This window comes from Carlito syrichta, unplaced genomic scaffold, assembly GCF_000164805.1.
Source record: "Carlito syrichta isolate Samal-C Ts95f unplaced genomic scaffold, Tarsius_syrichta-2.0.1 Scaffold126787, whole genome shotgun sequence".
NCBI classification, from domain to species: Eukaryota; Metazoa; Chordata; class Mammalia; order Primates; family Tarsiidae; genus Carlito; species Carlito syrichta.
In genome coordinates, this window is record NW_007070883.1 from 22019 (window position 1) to 37221 (window position 15203).

At 51.8% G+C, this 15203-nt stretch overlaps 1 protein-coding gene across 1 annotated transcript in view; it reads right to left on the bottom strand.

Moving 5' to 3' along the window:
* LRSAM1 (leucine rich repeat and sterile alpha motif containing 1) overlaps positions 1-15203 on the bottom strand; it is a 52504-nt gene that overhangs the window by 20283 nt on the left and 17018 nt on the right. Inside the window, exons 9-15 of the mRNA XM_021707904.1 lie at positions 14661-14751; positions 12828-12958; positions 9354-9383; positions 8864-8986; positions 8414-8553; positions 7454-7498; positions 3060-3130 (exon numbers count right to left, since the gene is read on the bottom strand). Of these exons, the coding sequence (XP_021563579.1) occupies positions 3060-3130; positions 7454-7498; positions 8414-8553; positions 8864-8986; positions 9354-9383; positions 12828-12958; positions 14661-14751 (631 nt within the window). The remainder of the gene's footprint in view (positions 1-3059; positions 3131-7453; positions 7499-8413; positions 8554-8863; positions 8987-9353; positions 9384-12827; positions 12959-14660; positions 14752-15203) is intronic.

The following is a 15203-nucleotide window of genomic DNA, read 5'->3' on the forward strand; positions in this document are numbered from 1 at the left end:
AGACTGGAGTGCAGTGGCATGCTCATGGCTACCACAGCCTTGACCTGTTGGGCTCAGGTGAGCCTTCTGCCTCAGTCTCCCGAGTAACTGGGACAACAGGTGCGTGCCACCACACCCACCTAATTTTTCGATTTATTGTGGAGACGAGGTCTCACTAAGTTGCTCGGACTTGTCTTGAAACCCTGGACTCAGACAATCCTCTCACCTCCAACTCTCAAAGTGCTGGAATTACAGGCATGAGCCTCTGCGCCCAGCAAACCTGAGGATATCATGCTAGTGAAAAAAGCTAGACACAAAAGAAATGATGTATGATTTCATATAGATGAGGCACTTAGAATAGTCCAATTCACTGCACCAGAAAGTAGAACGGTTATTCTGCAGTGGCGGAGGGGTGAGGAATGTGAAGTTAGGGTTAATGGAGACAGAAAGTTTCAGTTGAGGAGGATGGAAACGTTCTGGAGGTTGATGGTATGGTGGTTGTGCAACAATAATGCCATGGAACTGTGGATTTATAAATGGTTGGAGCCGGGCTCGGTGGCTCAGCCTGTAATCCTGCACGTTTGGGAGGCTGAGGTGAGTGGATTGCCTGAGCCCGCGGGTTTGAGACCCGCCTGGGCAACGAGACCTCATCTCTACAATAAATAAAAAAAAAAAATTAGCCGGGCATGGTAGTACACGCCTGTAGTTCCAGCTACTTGAAAGGCTGAGGCGGAAGGATCGCCAGAGCCCAGCAGCTTGAGGCTGCGGTGGCCGGGAGCGGCCACTGCACTCCAGTCTGGGCGACCGAGTGAGACTCCAACTCAAAAAAAAAAAACAAAATAAATGGTTGGCCAGGCTCGGTGACTCAGCCTGTCATCCCAGCACTTTAGGAGGCCGAGGGGAGTAGACTGCCTGAGCCTGCAGTTTCGAGATCAGCCTGGGCAATTTGGGGAGACCTCATTTCCACAATAAATCAAAAAAATTAGCCGGGCATGGTGGCGCACGCCTGTAGTCCCAGTTACTTGGAAGGCTGAGGCGGAAGGATCACCTGAGCCCAGCAGGTCGATACTGGGGTGACCGGGAATGTGTCACTGCACTCCAGCCTGGATGATGGAAATAAATAAATAAATAAATAAAATACAAATAAATGGTTAAAGTGGCAAATTTTATGTATGTATATTTCACCACAATACAAAAATTAAAATGGTATCACACACGAAACACACCACTTCCCACTTTTTATAATTACTCCCCATGAAACGAGTGATGCAATGGCAACACTGTAGAGTGCCACAGCAAACAGATTACCAAAATTTATTTAGATAATCCTCTATTTTCCAGCATCTGAACTCTAAAAAATTTGGCTGGGTGGGGTGGCTCACACCTAAAATCCTAGCACTTTGGGAGCCCAAGATGGGAAGGTTGCTTGAGGCCAGGAGTTCAAAATCAGCCCAGGGAACATATCAAGATCTTGCCTCTACAAAAAAAAAAAAAAAATTAGCAGGGTATGGTGGCATGCACCCGTAGTCCCAGCTACTCAGGAGGCTGAGGTAGGAGAATCACTGGAGCACAGGAGGTGGAGGTTCAGTGAACTGTGACTGTGCCACTGCTCTTCAGCCTGGGTGACAGAGACCCCCAGCTCAAAAAAAATCATTACATCTTCACTCACACTTGTGCACACCTAATTATTTGATTATTCCCTAGAATTAATTCTTAGAAATGCAGCTTTAAGGCCAAAGATAATATAGAAGAGTTACCCTCTGTACCCCCTGGAAAGATCCTGCTGGTTTATACTGTTCTTGGCAGGGTACAGGACAGCTCAACAGCATATGCTCTCAATGGCTCATGTGCTACCACGCCCGGCTGATTTTTTGATTTATTGTAGAGATGAGTCTCGCTGCCCAGGCGGGTCTCGAACCTGCGGGCTCAGGCAATCCACTCACCTCAGCCTCCCAAAGGCGCAGGATTACAGGCTGAGCCACCGAGCCCGGCTACCATATGTTCATTTTAAAAAGCTAAGTACTAGGAAGTTTGAAAAGGTGGAAACAAAGTCGCCTGCACTGGTACCATTTGATACACGTCCTTCTGGAGATCTCCCAGTTTTCTGTTTCCACACCATGCATCTCAGTGATCTTTAATACCAGGGTGTGAGTGACCGGACACTGTCCCAGGTGGTGGTGAGGACACAATGTGTAGGGCTGGTGCTTGGCTGGAGCCTGGCACACAGTAACCCTCGGCTGAGGGTGCACAGAGCGGCTCACTCTTGCCCTGAAGATGGGGAAACCGAGAGAACCAGCCCTCACTTTAAATAAGGATAAGCAACTGCCTCCGTGGCCTTCCTTAGTCCATGGTCTGCAAGTTCTTGGGAGCCACAGGGAGCTGCCAGAACACACAAGGGCCCACCACACTCCTAGTGACAGCCAGCGGCACAGCCAGCGTCATGAAACACTCAGTGTGTTCCAGGCATCGTCCTATCTGGCCCTCCTGATGACCCCAAGAGGGAGCGGTGACTATTGTTTCCCCCATTTTAATATATGTTTTCTGAGTTGGAGTCTCACCATGTTGCCCAGGCTGGAGTGCAGTGGCACAGTCATGGCTTACCAGAGCCTTGCCCTGCTGGGCTCCGGCGATCCTTCCGCCTCCGCCTCGGAAGTAGCTGGGACTACAGGCGCGCGTCAACACGCCAGGCTAGTTTTTTGATTTTTACATAGAGATGAGGTCTCGCTAAGTTGCCAGGCTGGTCTTAAACTCTTGGGCTCAAGCAATCCTCTTGCCTCGGCCTCCCAAAGTGCTGGGGTTACAGGTGTGAGCCTCCGCACCCGACCAGCTTCCCCCACTCGATAGCCAAAAAAATGCAGAGGGAAAAGTTAGGGACAGTCATGCCCCTAAGGTCACACAGCTAATGTCTGAGCTGGGACTCCATGCCCAGCCTGATCCCAGAGCCCGAGCTCCACGGCTGGGCTTGAGTGCACTCTTGAGGGCCAACACTCAGGGACCCACAGAGGGAGGGCTGTCCGCCCTGTCAGCCAGTCAGCGGGCAGCGTGCTATGACCCCTGCTCCCTCCCATCCCAAAACTCACAGGCAACCTCTCGTCGCCGCAGGTTCTCGGTCTCCTCCTGGGTTATGGACATCAACTGTTCCATTCTTATTCTGGAAAAACACCCATCCATTCATTTAGCAAATGTAGCACTTCCAGAGGGAATCCCATTGGATAAACAACACCTCCTCCAGGTAGTCCGCCCTGATTATCATCCTAGACATGCCCTCTGAATGCCCACTGCATCACACACATTCCCAGGGGCCCTGCTAACGTTCAGCCTTGCAGTTAGAGTATCTTTGTTTTTTTTGAGTTGGAGTCTTGCTCTGTCGCTCAGGCTAGAGGGCAGTGGCACATTCAAGGCCACCGCAGCCTCAATCTGCTGGGCTCAGTTGATCCTTCCGCCTCAACGTTCCAGTAGCTGGAACTACAGGCGAGCGCCACCCTGCCCGACTAATTTTTGAAATTTATCGTAGAGACGAAGTCTCGTCAAGTTGCCCAGGCTGGTCTCGAACCCCTGGGCTCAGGCAATCCTCTCTCCTCAGCCTGCCAAAGTGCTGAGATTACAGCCTCGAGCCACCGCACCCAGCCTAGAGTACCTTGTGTAAAAAGATGAACACCTTCTTAGAAAAATGGGCAAAGGACACAATCAGTCAATACTTAAATTCAAGTGACCAATAAATATCTGGAAAGATGCGAAACATCACTGGTAACTAAAGAGTAAAATCTTTTCACCTATCAGGTTGGTTGAGATTAAGAAAACTGGGTTGGAGACCATCATACTGAGTGATCTGTTTAGAACTGAATACCACATGTTCTCACTCATAAGTAGGACCTGAACACACACATTAGCACAAAGGAAGGTTCCACCGTCCTTGGACACTGCCAGGGGAAGGGGGGGCATGTAACAAGACAAAGGCTGTCTGGTCCCAAACCAAGGGAAGTGAGGACCAGTTGGAGCCCCAGACTTTCCCTGCACACAGCCTGCGTGGGGAGTTAATCCTGACTTGTACCCCACATCTCTCTAAAACAAAATGAAAAACAGGGTCAGGCCTGGCTCAGGCCTGTAATCCCAGCACTTTGGGAGCCCAAGCCAGGAGGACTGTTTAAGCCCAGGAGTCCTAGACCAGCCTGGGCAATATAGCAAGACCTTGCCTCTACAAAAAATCAAAAAGTTAGCTGGCATGGTGGTGTGCACCTGTAGGCCCAGCTCCTTGGGAGGCCAGGAGGTCGAGGCTGCAGTGATTTGTGACTACACCACTGCACTACAGCCACTTGGGCAACAGAGTAAGACCCCAACTCAATCAGAAAAAGAAAAGAAAAGAAAACCAGTGATGGCAATGATGGTAGGAAAATGGGCACCGTCATACACTTCTGAGAGAAGTGTAAACTGGCAAAATGTTTTTTGGAAGGCAAGCTGTCACTTAGCAAAATGTCCTCCGAATAGTTCCTTCAAAAGTAGTCATATAGTGCATATGAGCATATTTGAATGATGTTCATCATAATATTGTTTGTAATTATAAAGAAATGGAAATAATATGTTGTCCCTGAACAGAGGACTAATTAAATCCAGTATGATAAAATCACATAGAGGAGTGCTCCACAGCTATTAAAAACAATGAAATTTTTGGCATGGAAATACATCCACGACACAATAAGTGCAAATAAAAAAGCTCATTACAGGAACGAGGGGGGATCCCCTAAAAAACTGGAATTTAGCCATAAAAAACTGTTTATTCTCACATGTTTAAACCTCGGTCACCTTCGAAGTGCTCTGAATTTGATGCAATAGACCTACTGAGATGCTTCGTCCACTGTTCAAAACAGCTTTTGAACTCGTTAATTGCGATGCCTTTGAGTGCTTCTGCTGCTTGTTTCACCTCTTCCACCTGGGCAAAACGTTTCCCTTTGAGGATTTTCTCCCCAGAGAAACAAAGACAAAGCCGCTCAGGGCAAGATCGGGCGAACTGGGGCGGGGGCACAGGGGTCTTGCCGTTTGGGGCCAAAAGCTGCTGACGACTCAGAGTGGCGTGGACAGCGGCGGTGTCATGGTGGAAGAACCAGTCGCCTGCTGGTCACAACTCAGGACATTTCTTCCACACATTGTGATGCGACCTTCTCAAAACTTCCACATAAAAACTGATGGGTTGGCCGGGCTCGGCAGCTCAGCCTGTCATCCTGCGCTTTAGGAGGCCGAGGTGAGCGGATGGCCTGAGCCCGCGGGTTCGAGACCCGCCTGGGCCACTTGGCGAGACCTCATCTCCACAATCAATCAAAACAATCAGCCGGGCGTGGTAGCGCGCGCCTGTAATTCCGGCTACTCGGAAGGCTGAGGCGGAAGGGTCGTCGGAGCCCGGCGGGTCGAGGCTGCGGTGGCCGGGAGCGGCCCCTGCACTCTGGTCTGGGCGACAGAGTGAGACTCCCACTCAGAAACAAAACAAAACAAAACTGATGGGTTCTTGGACACTAACCTAGTGGGGGAAGCCTGTACTACAAGAGGCCCGCCCTCCAAAAGACAACATCCAGGTTTTTTTTGGGGGGGTCCCTCCTGTATGTCAGTGCATGCTGTGTCTGTGTGATTCTTAAACTGCTTTTGTTTATTATTTATTTATTTTCGAGACGGGGTCTTGCTCTGCTGCCCAGGCTGGACTGCAGTGACATGACCATAGCTCACTGCAGTCTTGAGCTCCTGGGCTCAGGCGATCCTCTTGCTTCCGCCTCCAGAGCAGCTGGGACTACAGGCATTACCACCACTCCCAGACTAATTTTAAAATTTTTTTTAGAGATAAGGTCTTGCTACATTGCCCAGGCTGGTCTGGAATCCTGGCCTCAACTTCCCAAAGTGCTGGGATTACAGGCATGAGCCACTGTGCCCTGCTATGCCTGCTATGCCTTGCTGTGTTTTTCCTACATCAACAGTTGCAGTGGCTCAGAAGGAACATTGTTTAATGTTTCTGCAGGTCTGACTTAGTTGGAAGAAGCTTGCATTGTTGATGCCCTCTGCCTCCTGCCCAGGAGCACAGGTTCAAGGGAAGGTGGTATCTGGTGCATCACTGTACCCTGGGCCCAGCCCAGCCTGGCCCAGCACAGAGAGGGAGCTCTGCCAGTGGGTGCCAAATAGATGCTGCCACTGGCCACACCTCAGCTCGGCCTTAGCCGCCCCAGCTCCCCCAGCACCACCGCAGAAGCCATGGGGCCAACTCCATCCCCGAGGGTGCGCCTTGTCAAAGGCCTTCCAGGCAGTGGGGGCCCAGCGGGTGGGGCCGACTGAGGGAGTGAAGGGTCCCAGGAGAGCAGCTCAGAGCCTGGGATGCTGCCTTGGGACCTCAGAACCCCGGAGGGCTTCCCGGTGGGGAAGAGATGCATGCTTCGCGAAGGGGAGGGCGGCAGAGCTTCCCTTCCACCATCAGCTGTTCCTTTTTTCTCTTTTTTTGAGCCAGAGTCTCACTCTGTCGCCCGGGCTGGAGGGCAGTAGCACACTCACGGCCATCCCAGCGCTGACCTGCTGGGCTCTGGCAATGCTTCCACCCCAGCCTTCCAAGTAGCCAGAACTACAGGCACGCGCTACATCTCAGCCTCCCAAAGTGTGGGATGACAGGCTGAGCCCCTATGCCGGTCTGTCAGCTTTCTCATTCCAAAGTGGTGCGCCTTAATGTGGTGAACTTGGGAAATGTAGAAAACACAAAAGGAAAGAAGCAGATCACCACAAGACCTGCCTCGCAGAAATGTGCTGTGTTTACATTCGGGGTGGGTTCTTTTGCTCTCTGCAAAGTTACATGCAGACTGTCTTTTAAAAATGACACACTACAAACTCTGCTTAAACGCAGCCTATCGTGAGTGTTTCTCCTTAGTGAGGAATATTCTTCTGCAAGACGTTTAATGGTTGTAGATTATTCCTTTGGGCATAATTTATACAACTAAACCCCTTTTCTCTCCAGAAATGTGAAGCCTCCTTCTGTTACCCAAGCTGGAGTGCAGCCACATGATCGCGACTCACTACAGCCTCTACCTCCTGGGCTCAGATGATCCTTCTGCTTCAGCCTCCCAAGTAGCTGGGACTACAGGTGTGTGCCACCATGCTCTGATGATCTTTAAATTTTTGTAGAGATGAGGTGTTGCCTAGGCTGGTCTCAAACTCCTAGGCTCAAGCAATCCTCCCACCTTGGCCTCCAAAATTGCTGGGATTATAGGCATGAGCTACTGTATCCGGCCCCTTGTTTTTTTATAAATATAGTATGACATTATATCTCTAGCCTTATTCATATCTCTGAATTTTTCTCAGGAATGTACACTTTTTGACAAACATGTTGGCAGTGATTCTTTTTAATCCAATATTTTCTAAGGAGATGACCCTCGGGGAAACTTTCCGGCAGAATCCCTTGGAGAATCACAAGGCATTCTCTCCTCCAGGCTGCATCCCCAGAGAGAACACTCACCTTTCATTCTCCAGTGACTTCAAAATCTCGGAGCTTTTCTTCTGTCTGTGGAGAAAGCCACGAAAGTCCCCGCAATCACCAGCAGGCCCATCTCCGACACAGCTGCTCCCGCCTGCCCGCGCTGGCTGTGCCAAGGGCTTCGGAGCTGAGCGGGCACCTCAGCCCCCCACCCGGGAGCACCGGGCTCTCAGCCAGCTTCTCAAACTACTGCAAGCCCCGGGTCTCCTCACCTGTGAAATGAAGAGAATTGAAAAAAACACAGAAAACAAACTCCTTGGCTTGTTTGTAAAGACACACGAGGCAACATACACACCATACTTAGCTGCTGAGAGACAGCCTGCAGGTAGCAGCTTTCCTGGGCTCACTCAGGACTTTGAAACTGCCCGTGCTGGATGGAGGCACAGGTGACTCGAGGGGCAAAGAAGGAAGCCTGGGAGCAGCAGAGCACGTGACTGAGCGCCTGTCTGGAATCTTCCTTGGGGACCCCCTAGCTGGACTTCTCCGGCACTCTGAGGTTTCTCTCTGGCCCCGCCTCCCAGCCCCTTCAAGACCTGCTCTCGGTAACTATCACCACGCACAGGATTTGTCACGGCAAATCTCACGATGGGGTGAATGGTCAACCTCAGCTCGAAGGGTTATTTGGAACCCAAAATATCGGAGCAGGATGTGATCCCAAATATCTTGTTAAACCTGCTCACTTTACAGATGAGAAACTCGGGGCCCCGTGGGGAACCACTTGCTCAAAGCCATAGTTCCAACCAGAAGCCATAAGAAACCAGACTTCATGATGCCGGATCACATTCTTTCCTCTTTAAGTTGGTGCAAATCGAAGCACCACATGGGATCCCAATAATGGAAGTCTCGGGCAGGAGCAGAGGGAGAAAGGGTCTCCACCCCAGGCTCCTCAAGGGGAGTCCCTGGGGAAGGACTCTGGGTCTGGGGCCGGAGATGGGGCCTGACCTCTGATTCTCCTGCAGGAGCTTCTGGATCCGGCCAGAGATGTTCTGCTCTGTCTGCTTCAGCTGCTCCTGCAGCCGCTGCCGCTCCACGTCCAGGTAGCGCTGGCGCTCACTCAGGCCTTGCTCCAGCCGAGACTGCGCCTGCGGCGGGGACGTGGGCGTCCTGAGCCGGCTGGTGCCTCCTCAGACACCGTGAGGGCGCTGCCTGCGGTCAGGAGACTGGCTTCCTCCTCCTGCCTCGCGAGGCCGAGCCAGGTCCTCCTCCCCTCGGTCCGAGTGCCCATCTGCACGCGGGGAGCCCGGGCTGTGGATGGGGAAGCGCCGCCCAGACGGATGCGACAGCCAATCCCACTGCCTCTCCACATCAGAGGGACCTTGCGTAGCCTGAGCCAGGAAGCTGGGGCCAGGTGGCGGCACCGAAAGAACCAACCCCACCAGGCCAGCCACTGACCTCCTTGACTGTCTGAAGGATCTCGTCCTTTTGGCTGTGGCTCTGCTGAAGGAGCTGGGCGTGCTCTCGCTGCCCGAGTTCCAGGCGCCGTTCAAACTCAAGTTTTTCCAGCATCTTCTGTTCCTGCAAGAACACAGGCCCGTGGGCATTAGGACCTGGGAGCAGGTAAACCTATCCCTCAACACGGAATACTGCAGGCTGCAGGTCTTAATGCTGCACCCCTGTCCCGGGTCAAATCGTAACCCAAGTGGGTCACGGGCGGAGGTTGGCGCCTTAGAGCCAGGGGTTGGGCTCAACCTCTCTGAGCCTCAATCTGCTCATGTGTCAAATGGATCCTCAACTACCCACCTGAGGTTGTGGAGGGATGCAGCAGACAATGCGTGTGAGAGGGAGGCACTCTTTTTACCTCTAATTTTGAGCAAGGAAGAACTCTTCAAATATTGTATGAATTGAGAAGAAAAGTGAGAGAGAAGAAAAGGCATTTTCTTACCTTCCTCTTCTCATAGTCTGAGAACCTATTCTGGGGGGAAGAAAGACAGTGGTCAAGAGGAGATGGCAGCAGAGGTTTTCACCGGCACGAGCACCTGGGCCACCCGGGCAGCCCGACATCACAGCCCACTGCCTGAGAATGGCGGGGTGAGGGGAGAGAGTGGGCTGGTGCTGAAAAGGCCCCAGGGGGTTCCAGTGGACACCAGGGGAAGAACTCCCAGGCTGTTCCCATGTGCTTGGCACACAGGAAGAAGCTCGAGACAGTCTGGGGGATGCAGTCCTGAGCCGCAAGACCAAGAAACGGGAAGTCCAACTCCCCTGGATGTCTGCCTAGCTAGCACACACGCAGTGTGCAGCCCCAGCTCACCGGAACATGCACACGTGCACAAAGGTGTCTGCACAAGTTCCTGTAGGATGATTCAAAAAGCAAAAACACTGGGAGTGATCGCCATCAACAGGAGGCTACATTAACAAGGCATGAGGCTTCCACGCCACGGACTGTGGTGTCACTGTCCACAGGCTGAATGTGTACGTGGCTATGGAGAAAGACATCTGCCACCCGTCCCCTGTGTGTAGCATGAGTCTGCTTTTGCAAAACCAACATCAACAAAACTCAGCCTGTAGGTGGGTATAGAGACAAAAGACAGGAAGGATGTGTACTAATCAGTTGATGTTGACTTCTGGGGAAGGGGCCTGCAGGGCGGGAAAGCGGACAGTCCCTTGCGGCATAATTGTCTGTGATGTTTACATTTATAAGAGGCATGAATTTCTTTTGTAATTAAACAACAACACACACACACCCAATCTTTTTGTCAGTGGTCTTTCTATGTAGTTATTCTGCTCTGAGACAAAAATCAGTCTCTGAATCATAAAAGAATCCTGGGCCAGGAGCGGTGGTTCATGCCTGTAATCCCAGCACTTTTGGAGTTGGAGGCGAGAGGACTGCCTGAGCACAGGGGTTTGAGCCCAGTCTAGGCAACTTGTAGACCTCATGTCTACAATAAAGAAAAAAAATTAGCAGGGTGTGATGGTATGTGCCTGTAGTTCCAGCTACTTGGAAGGTTGAGGCAGAATAATCGCCTGAGCCCAGCAGGTCAAAGCTGTAGTGGCTGTGAGCATGCCATTGTACTCCAACATGGGTAACAGAGTTAGATTTCAACTAAAAAAAAAAAAAAAAGAAGAATCCTGACCAGGTATGGTACCTTACATCCTAGCACTTTGGGAGACCAAGACAGGAAGATTGCTTAAACCTACGAGTTCAAGACCAGCCTAGGCAACATGGTGAGATGTTGTCTCCACAAAAAAAAAATTTTTAATTAGCCTGGCATGGTGGCATGCGCCTGTACTCCCAGCTATTCAATAGGCTGAGGTGGGAGGATCGCCTGAGCCCAGGAGGTCAAGGTTGTGGTAAGCTGTGATCATGTCACTGTACTCCAGCCTGGATGACAGACTGAGATTCCAACTCAAAAGTAAAAAAAAAAATAAAAAAAAAATAAAAAAATAAGGTTTTACTTATACTAATGGTAGGGGTGTAGTTTTTAAATTAATTTTTTTTTTCTTTGAGTTGGAGTCTCACTCTGTCGCCCAGACTGGAGTGCAGCGGCCGCTCCCGACTACCGCAGCCTCGACCTGCTGGACTCCGGTGATCCTTCCGCCTCAGCCTTCCGAGTAGCCGGAATTACAGGCATGCGCTACCACGGCTGGCTGATTTTTCGATTTATTGTAGAGATGAGTTCTCGCGGGATTACAGGCTGAGCCACCAAGCCCGGCTAAATTAATTTTTAATTATACAGGTAATATCTCAATATCATAACAGTCTAGGGGCTAGGCACAGTGGCTCACGCATATAAGACCAGCACTTTGGGAGGCTGAGGTGAGAAGATTGCCTGAGTCCACGGATTCGAGACCAGCCTGGGCAACTTGGCAAGACTTCATCTCAACAATAAAACTAAAAATTAGCCGGGTACAATGTACATGCCTGTAGTTCCAGCTGCTTGGAAGGTTGAGGCAGAAGGATGACCTGAGCCCAGCAGGTACGGGTTGTGGCACTCCAGTCTGGGCGACAGAGTGAGACTCCCACTCAAAAAAAAAAAGATTCATGCCAATCTGGGGAAAATGGCATTTCATTGGTGTTTTAATTTATATGCCTTTGGTCACTAGTAAAGTTGGCATTTTTATTTTTATTTTTTTGAGTCAGGGCCTCACTCTATCATCCAGGCTGGATTGCAGTGGCCATGATCACAGCTTATCACATCCTCTAACTCCTGGGCTCAAGTGATCCTCCTGCCCCAGCTTCCAGAGTAGTTGGGGCTACAGGTATGTGCCACCATACTTGGCTAATGTTTTTTTTTTTTTTTTTTTGTAGAGATGAGGCTCACTATGCTGCCCAGGCTGGTCTTAAACTACTGGGCTCAAACTATCCTCCCTGCCTTGGCTTCCCAAAATGCTGGGATTATGGGTATGGGCCACTATACCCAGCAGGCATTTTTTAAATGTTTATTGACCGTTTGTAATTTTTTCTTCTGTGAAGTATCTACTGTTATGACTCTGGCCTTTTTTTCTATTGGGATGGATTTCTTTTTATTGATTTGAAAGAGATCTTTCTATGTTCAGCCCACTAATCCTTCATTAGGTATGTATGTTTTATCAGAATATAAACTGGCACAATTCCCCCTGAATGGTAATCTCTTCCCTCTCCAATTCTTGTTGAATTGTCAGAAGAAATATAACATCACAAATGCAGTGGAAAAAGGAAAGGGAGGCATCTGGGAACCAGAAATTAATAGAAGAATCACTAGAAGAGGCCAGGCACAGCGGCTCACACCTATAGTCCCAGGGCTTTGGGAGGCGAGGCGGGAGGATCTCTTGAGCCCAGGAGTTCTTGAGACCAGCCTGGGCAATATAGCAAGCCTTCATCTCTACAAAAATAAAAAAATTAGCCAAGGCATGCGCACCTGTAGTTTAGCTACTCGGGAGGCTGAGGCGGAAGAATCACCTGCACCCAGGAGGTCAGGGCTGCAGTGAGCCGTGATCATGCCACTGGGTGACAGAGGGAGACCCAGATTCACTCACTCAATCAGTCAATCTTAATAGATAGATAGATAAATAAATAAGTGAAGAGCTATATGAGAGTTGATCTAAGGTTATCTCCCTTGCCAGACGGAGCTTCATGAGCGTAGGGGTCATGTCTGGAACGGGGAGATTTCCAGACAGAAGCAACCACTTGGCCAAAGGCCCTGAAGGAACACAGTTGTTTGAGGGAACAGGGAGGAGTCCGGGACAGCTTGTGCTTGGTGAGCTGGTGGGGTGAGGCTGCCACGGCAGGTACGGAAGCAGCGGCTCAGCACACCGCCTCAGGGGAGGCCAGTTCTGGTTTAATGGAGGAATCTGGGGGCTGCGGCTCTAAGCACCTCCCCTGTGCCCGGGCCTGCCACACATGCACACGTGCAGCCCCCAGCAGGCAGGCTTGCCTTACTTGCCACTCCACCTCCTCCCTTAAGAATCTGTCTGTGGGTCCATCAGGGCTGTCCCGCAAGTTCTCGGCTCCATCTTGCTCCAGCACTGGCAGCAGGTACTGAGAAGGGGGGTAGTACTGCAGCCCTGACTCTGTAGGAGAAGGTGGGACAGACAGGGTGCATCAGAAGGGAGGACCGAGCTGAGGTGCCTGGGGACGCTACTCCCAACTGCCTGCCCCTCCTCCCTCCTCCCTCCTCCCCTTCCCGAGCAACCTGCCCGTCTGATGCAGACCACCACTCTCTTCTTCCCTAGACTGGCCCTCTGGGCTGTCACTGGACCTGATCCTTGGGCCCGGAATGTAGCAAGTGCTCAGTACCTGTCAGCTGAGAGAGCCGATGGCAGACTGTCTGCCTCTTCACTATCTGAGGGAGAATAGGTCCTAAGAAAAGTCAGCCAGTAGCGGTGGCTCAAGCCTGTCATCCCAGCACTTTGGGAGACCGCGGTGAGGGGATTGCCTGAGCCCATGGGTTCGAGACCAGCCCAGGCAACTTGGCAAGACCTCATCTCTACAGTAAATCAAAAAATTAGCCAGGTGTGGCATGGTAGTATGTGCCCGTTGCTCCAGCGACTTGGAAGGCTGAGGCAGAAGGATCGCCTGAGCCCAGCAGGTTGAGGCTGCGGTGGCCGTAAGAGTGTCACTGCGCTCCAGCCAACTCCGACTCAAAAAATAAATAAATCCAATGCATCAATCTTCTATCATTAGTGCCGCCTGCCTCCCGCTTAAGGACGGGGTTTAAGTTCATTTTTTCCACAGGGATGTCTAATTGATTCAGAATCAATGGGAAGACCATCCACTCCCCTGCTTGTCCATGGCCATCGTAGATCAGGCGACCAGAGGCATGTGAGCCTTCGCCGGTTCCTGAGAGTTCCCAGGAGACCCGGCCACTCACGCACAGCCTGCCGGGCAGCCCTGCTCCTCCTGCTGGCGGCCAGCGGTGGCTCCGGGCTTCAGCCCCTCTGCCTTGCAGCGCTCTCCCAAGCACAGGCCCCGCCGCCTCTCCTGATGCCTCCGGCCGCCCGCCTGGTCTACCTCCTCCAGCCCCTTCTCACTGCAGCCAGCGTTTGGCACCGGGCCAGGCACCCTCTCTGGCTACCTCCCATCTCTCTCCCCTCTGCTTCTGCACTCCGGCCTCACCGGCCTTCTCTCCATCAAGCCTCTGGCTCCCCAGCCCCTCTAGGCCCTTCCCCATATGTACCTCCTTCTGCCAAGAACACGCTTCTCTCTCTTTTGAGTTGGGGTCTCACTCTGGTGCCGAGGCTGGAGTGCAGTGGCAAGATCACGGCTCACCACAGCCTCGGACTCCCAGGCTCAGGTGATCCTCCCACCTATCTCAAGCAGCTGGGCTACAGGTCTGTGCCCCCATGCCTGGCCAATTCTTTTTTTGTAGAGACAAGATTTCACTTTGTTTCCTAGGCTGGTCTTGAACTCCTAGCCTCAAGTGATTCTCCCACTTCAGCCTCCCAAAGTGCTGAGATTACAGGGGTGAGGCACCACGCCCAGCCTCTTCTCTCTTTTCTAAGGCATAACCATCCCTTGAGTGTCAGCTGAGCCACATTCTCAGTCTCAAAAAGGCCTTCCTAGCAGCCCAACCCAAATCAGATGCCCCGTTACATTCTCTTGTAACCACAGTCCAGAACTTAACTTCCCTGCATGCTCATCTGTCTTCCTGCTTCCCTCTCGAGGTTTTGATCTCTGAACAGGCAGGTGCTGTGGCTAGCTCAGTCTCTGCTGTCCCCCAGTCTGTGTGGGCACTGGGTGGCCTTTGGGGTCACGATTCCTCGCTGGCTTTACCTTTGCAGAGGAACTGCAGGATGGCCGCAGTGCCGGCGCCACACACCTCCCGTGGGGGGTAGACCATGGCCGAGGCATCGAGGTTCAGCGTCTGGAGACACAAGGGGACTCCCTGAACCGCGCAGTTCGAGCCACCGCTTTCCCGGTGCATTTGCATGCTGTCTCTGCCTGGGCCCGGAGGAGCACTCGAAGCGCAGAGAAGGCTGGGCCCTCTTGTTACTTACAGCTGCATTCCTAGTACCTGGATGGCTGCAGGCATGCAGCCAGCACTCAGTGAAATACAGTATGTGAGCAAAAAGGGAAGAAGTTACAGGACAGCACAGAGAATACAATGCCACGCTTGTTAAAAATATGCTCTTGCCGGGCTCGGTGGCTCAGCCTGTAATCCCGAGCCTTTGGGAGGCTGAGGTGAGTGGATTGCCTGAGCCTGCGGGTTTGAGACCCGCCCGGGCAGTGAGACCTCATCGCTACAATAAATCAAAAAATCAGCCGGGCGTGGTAGCGCATGCCTGTAATTCCGGCTACTTGGAAAGCTGATGCGGA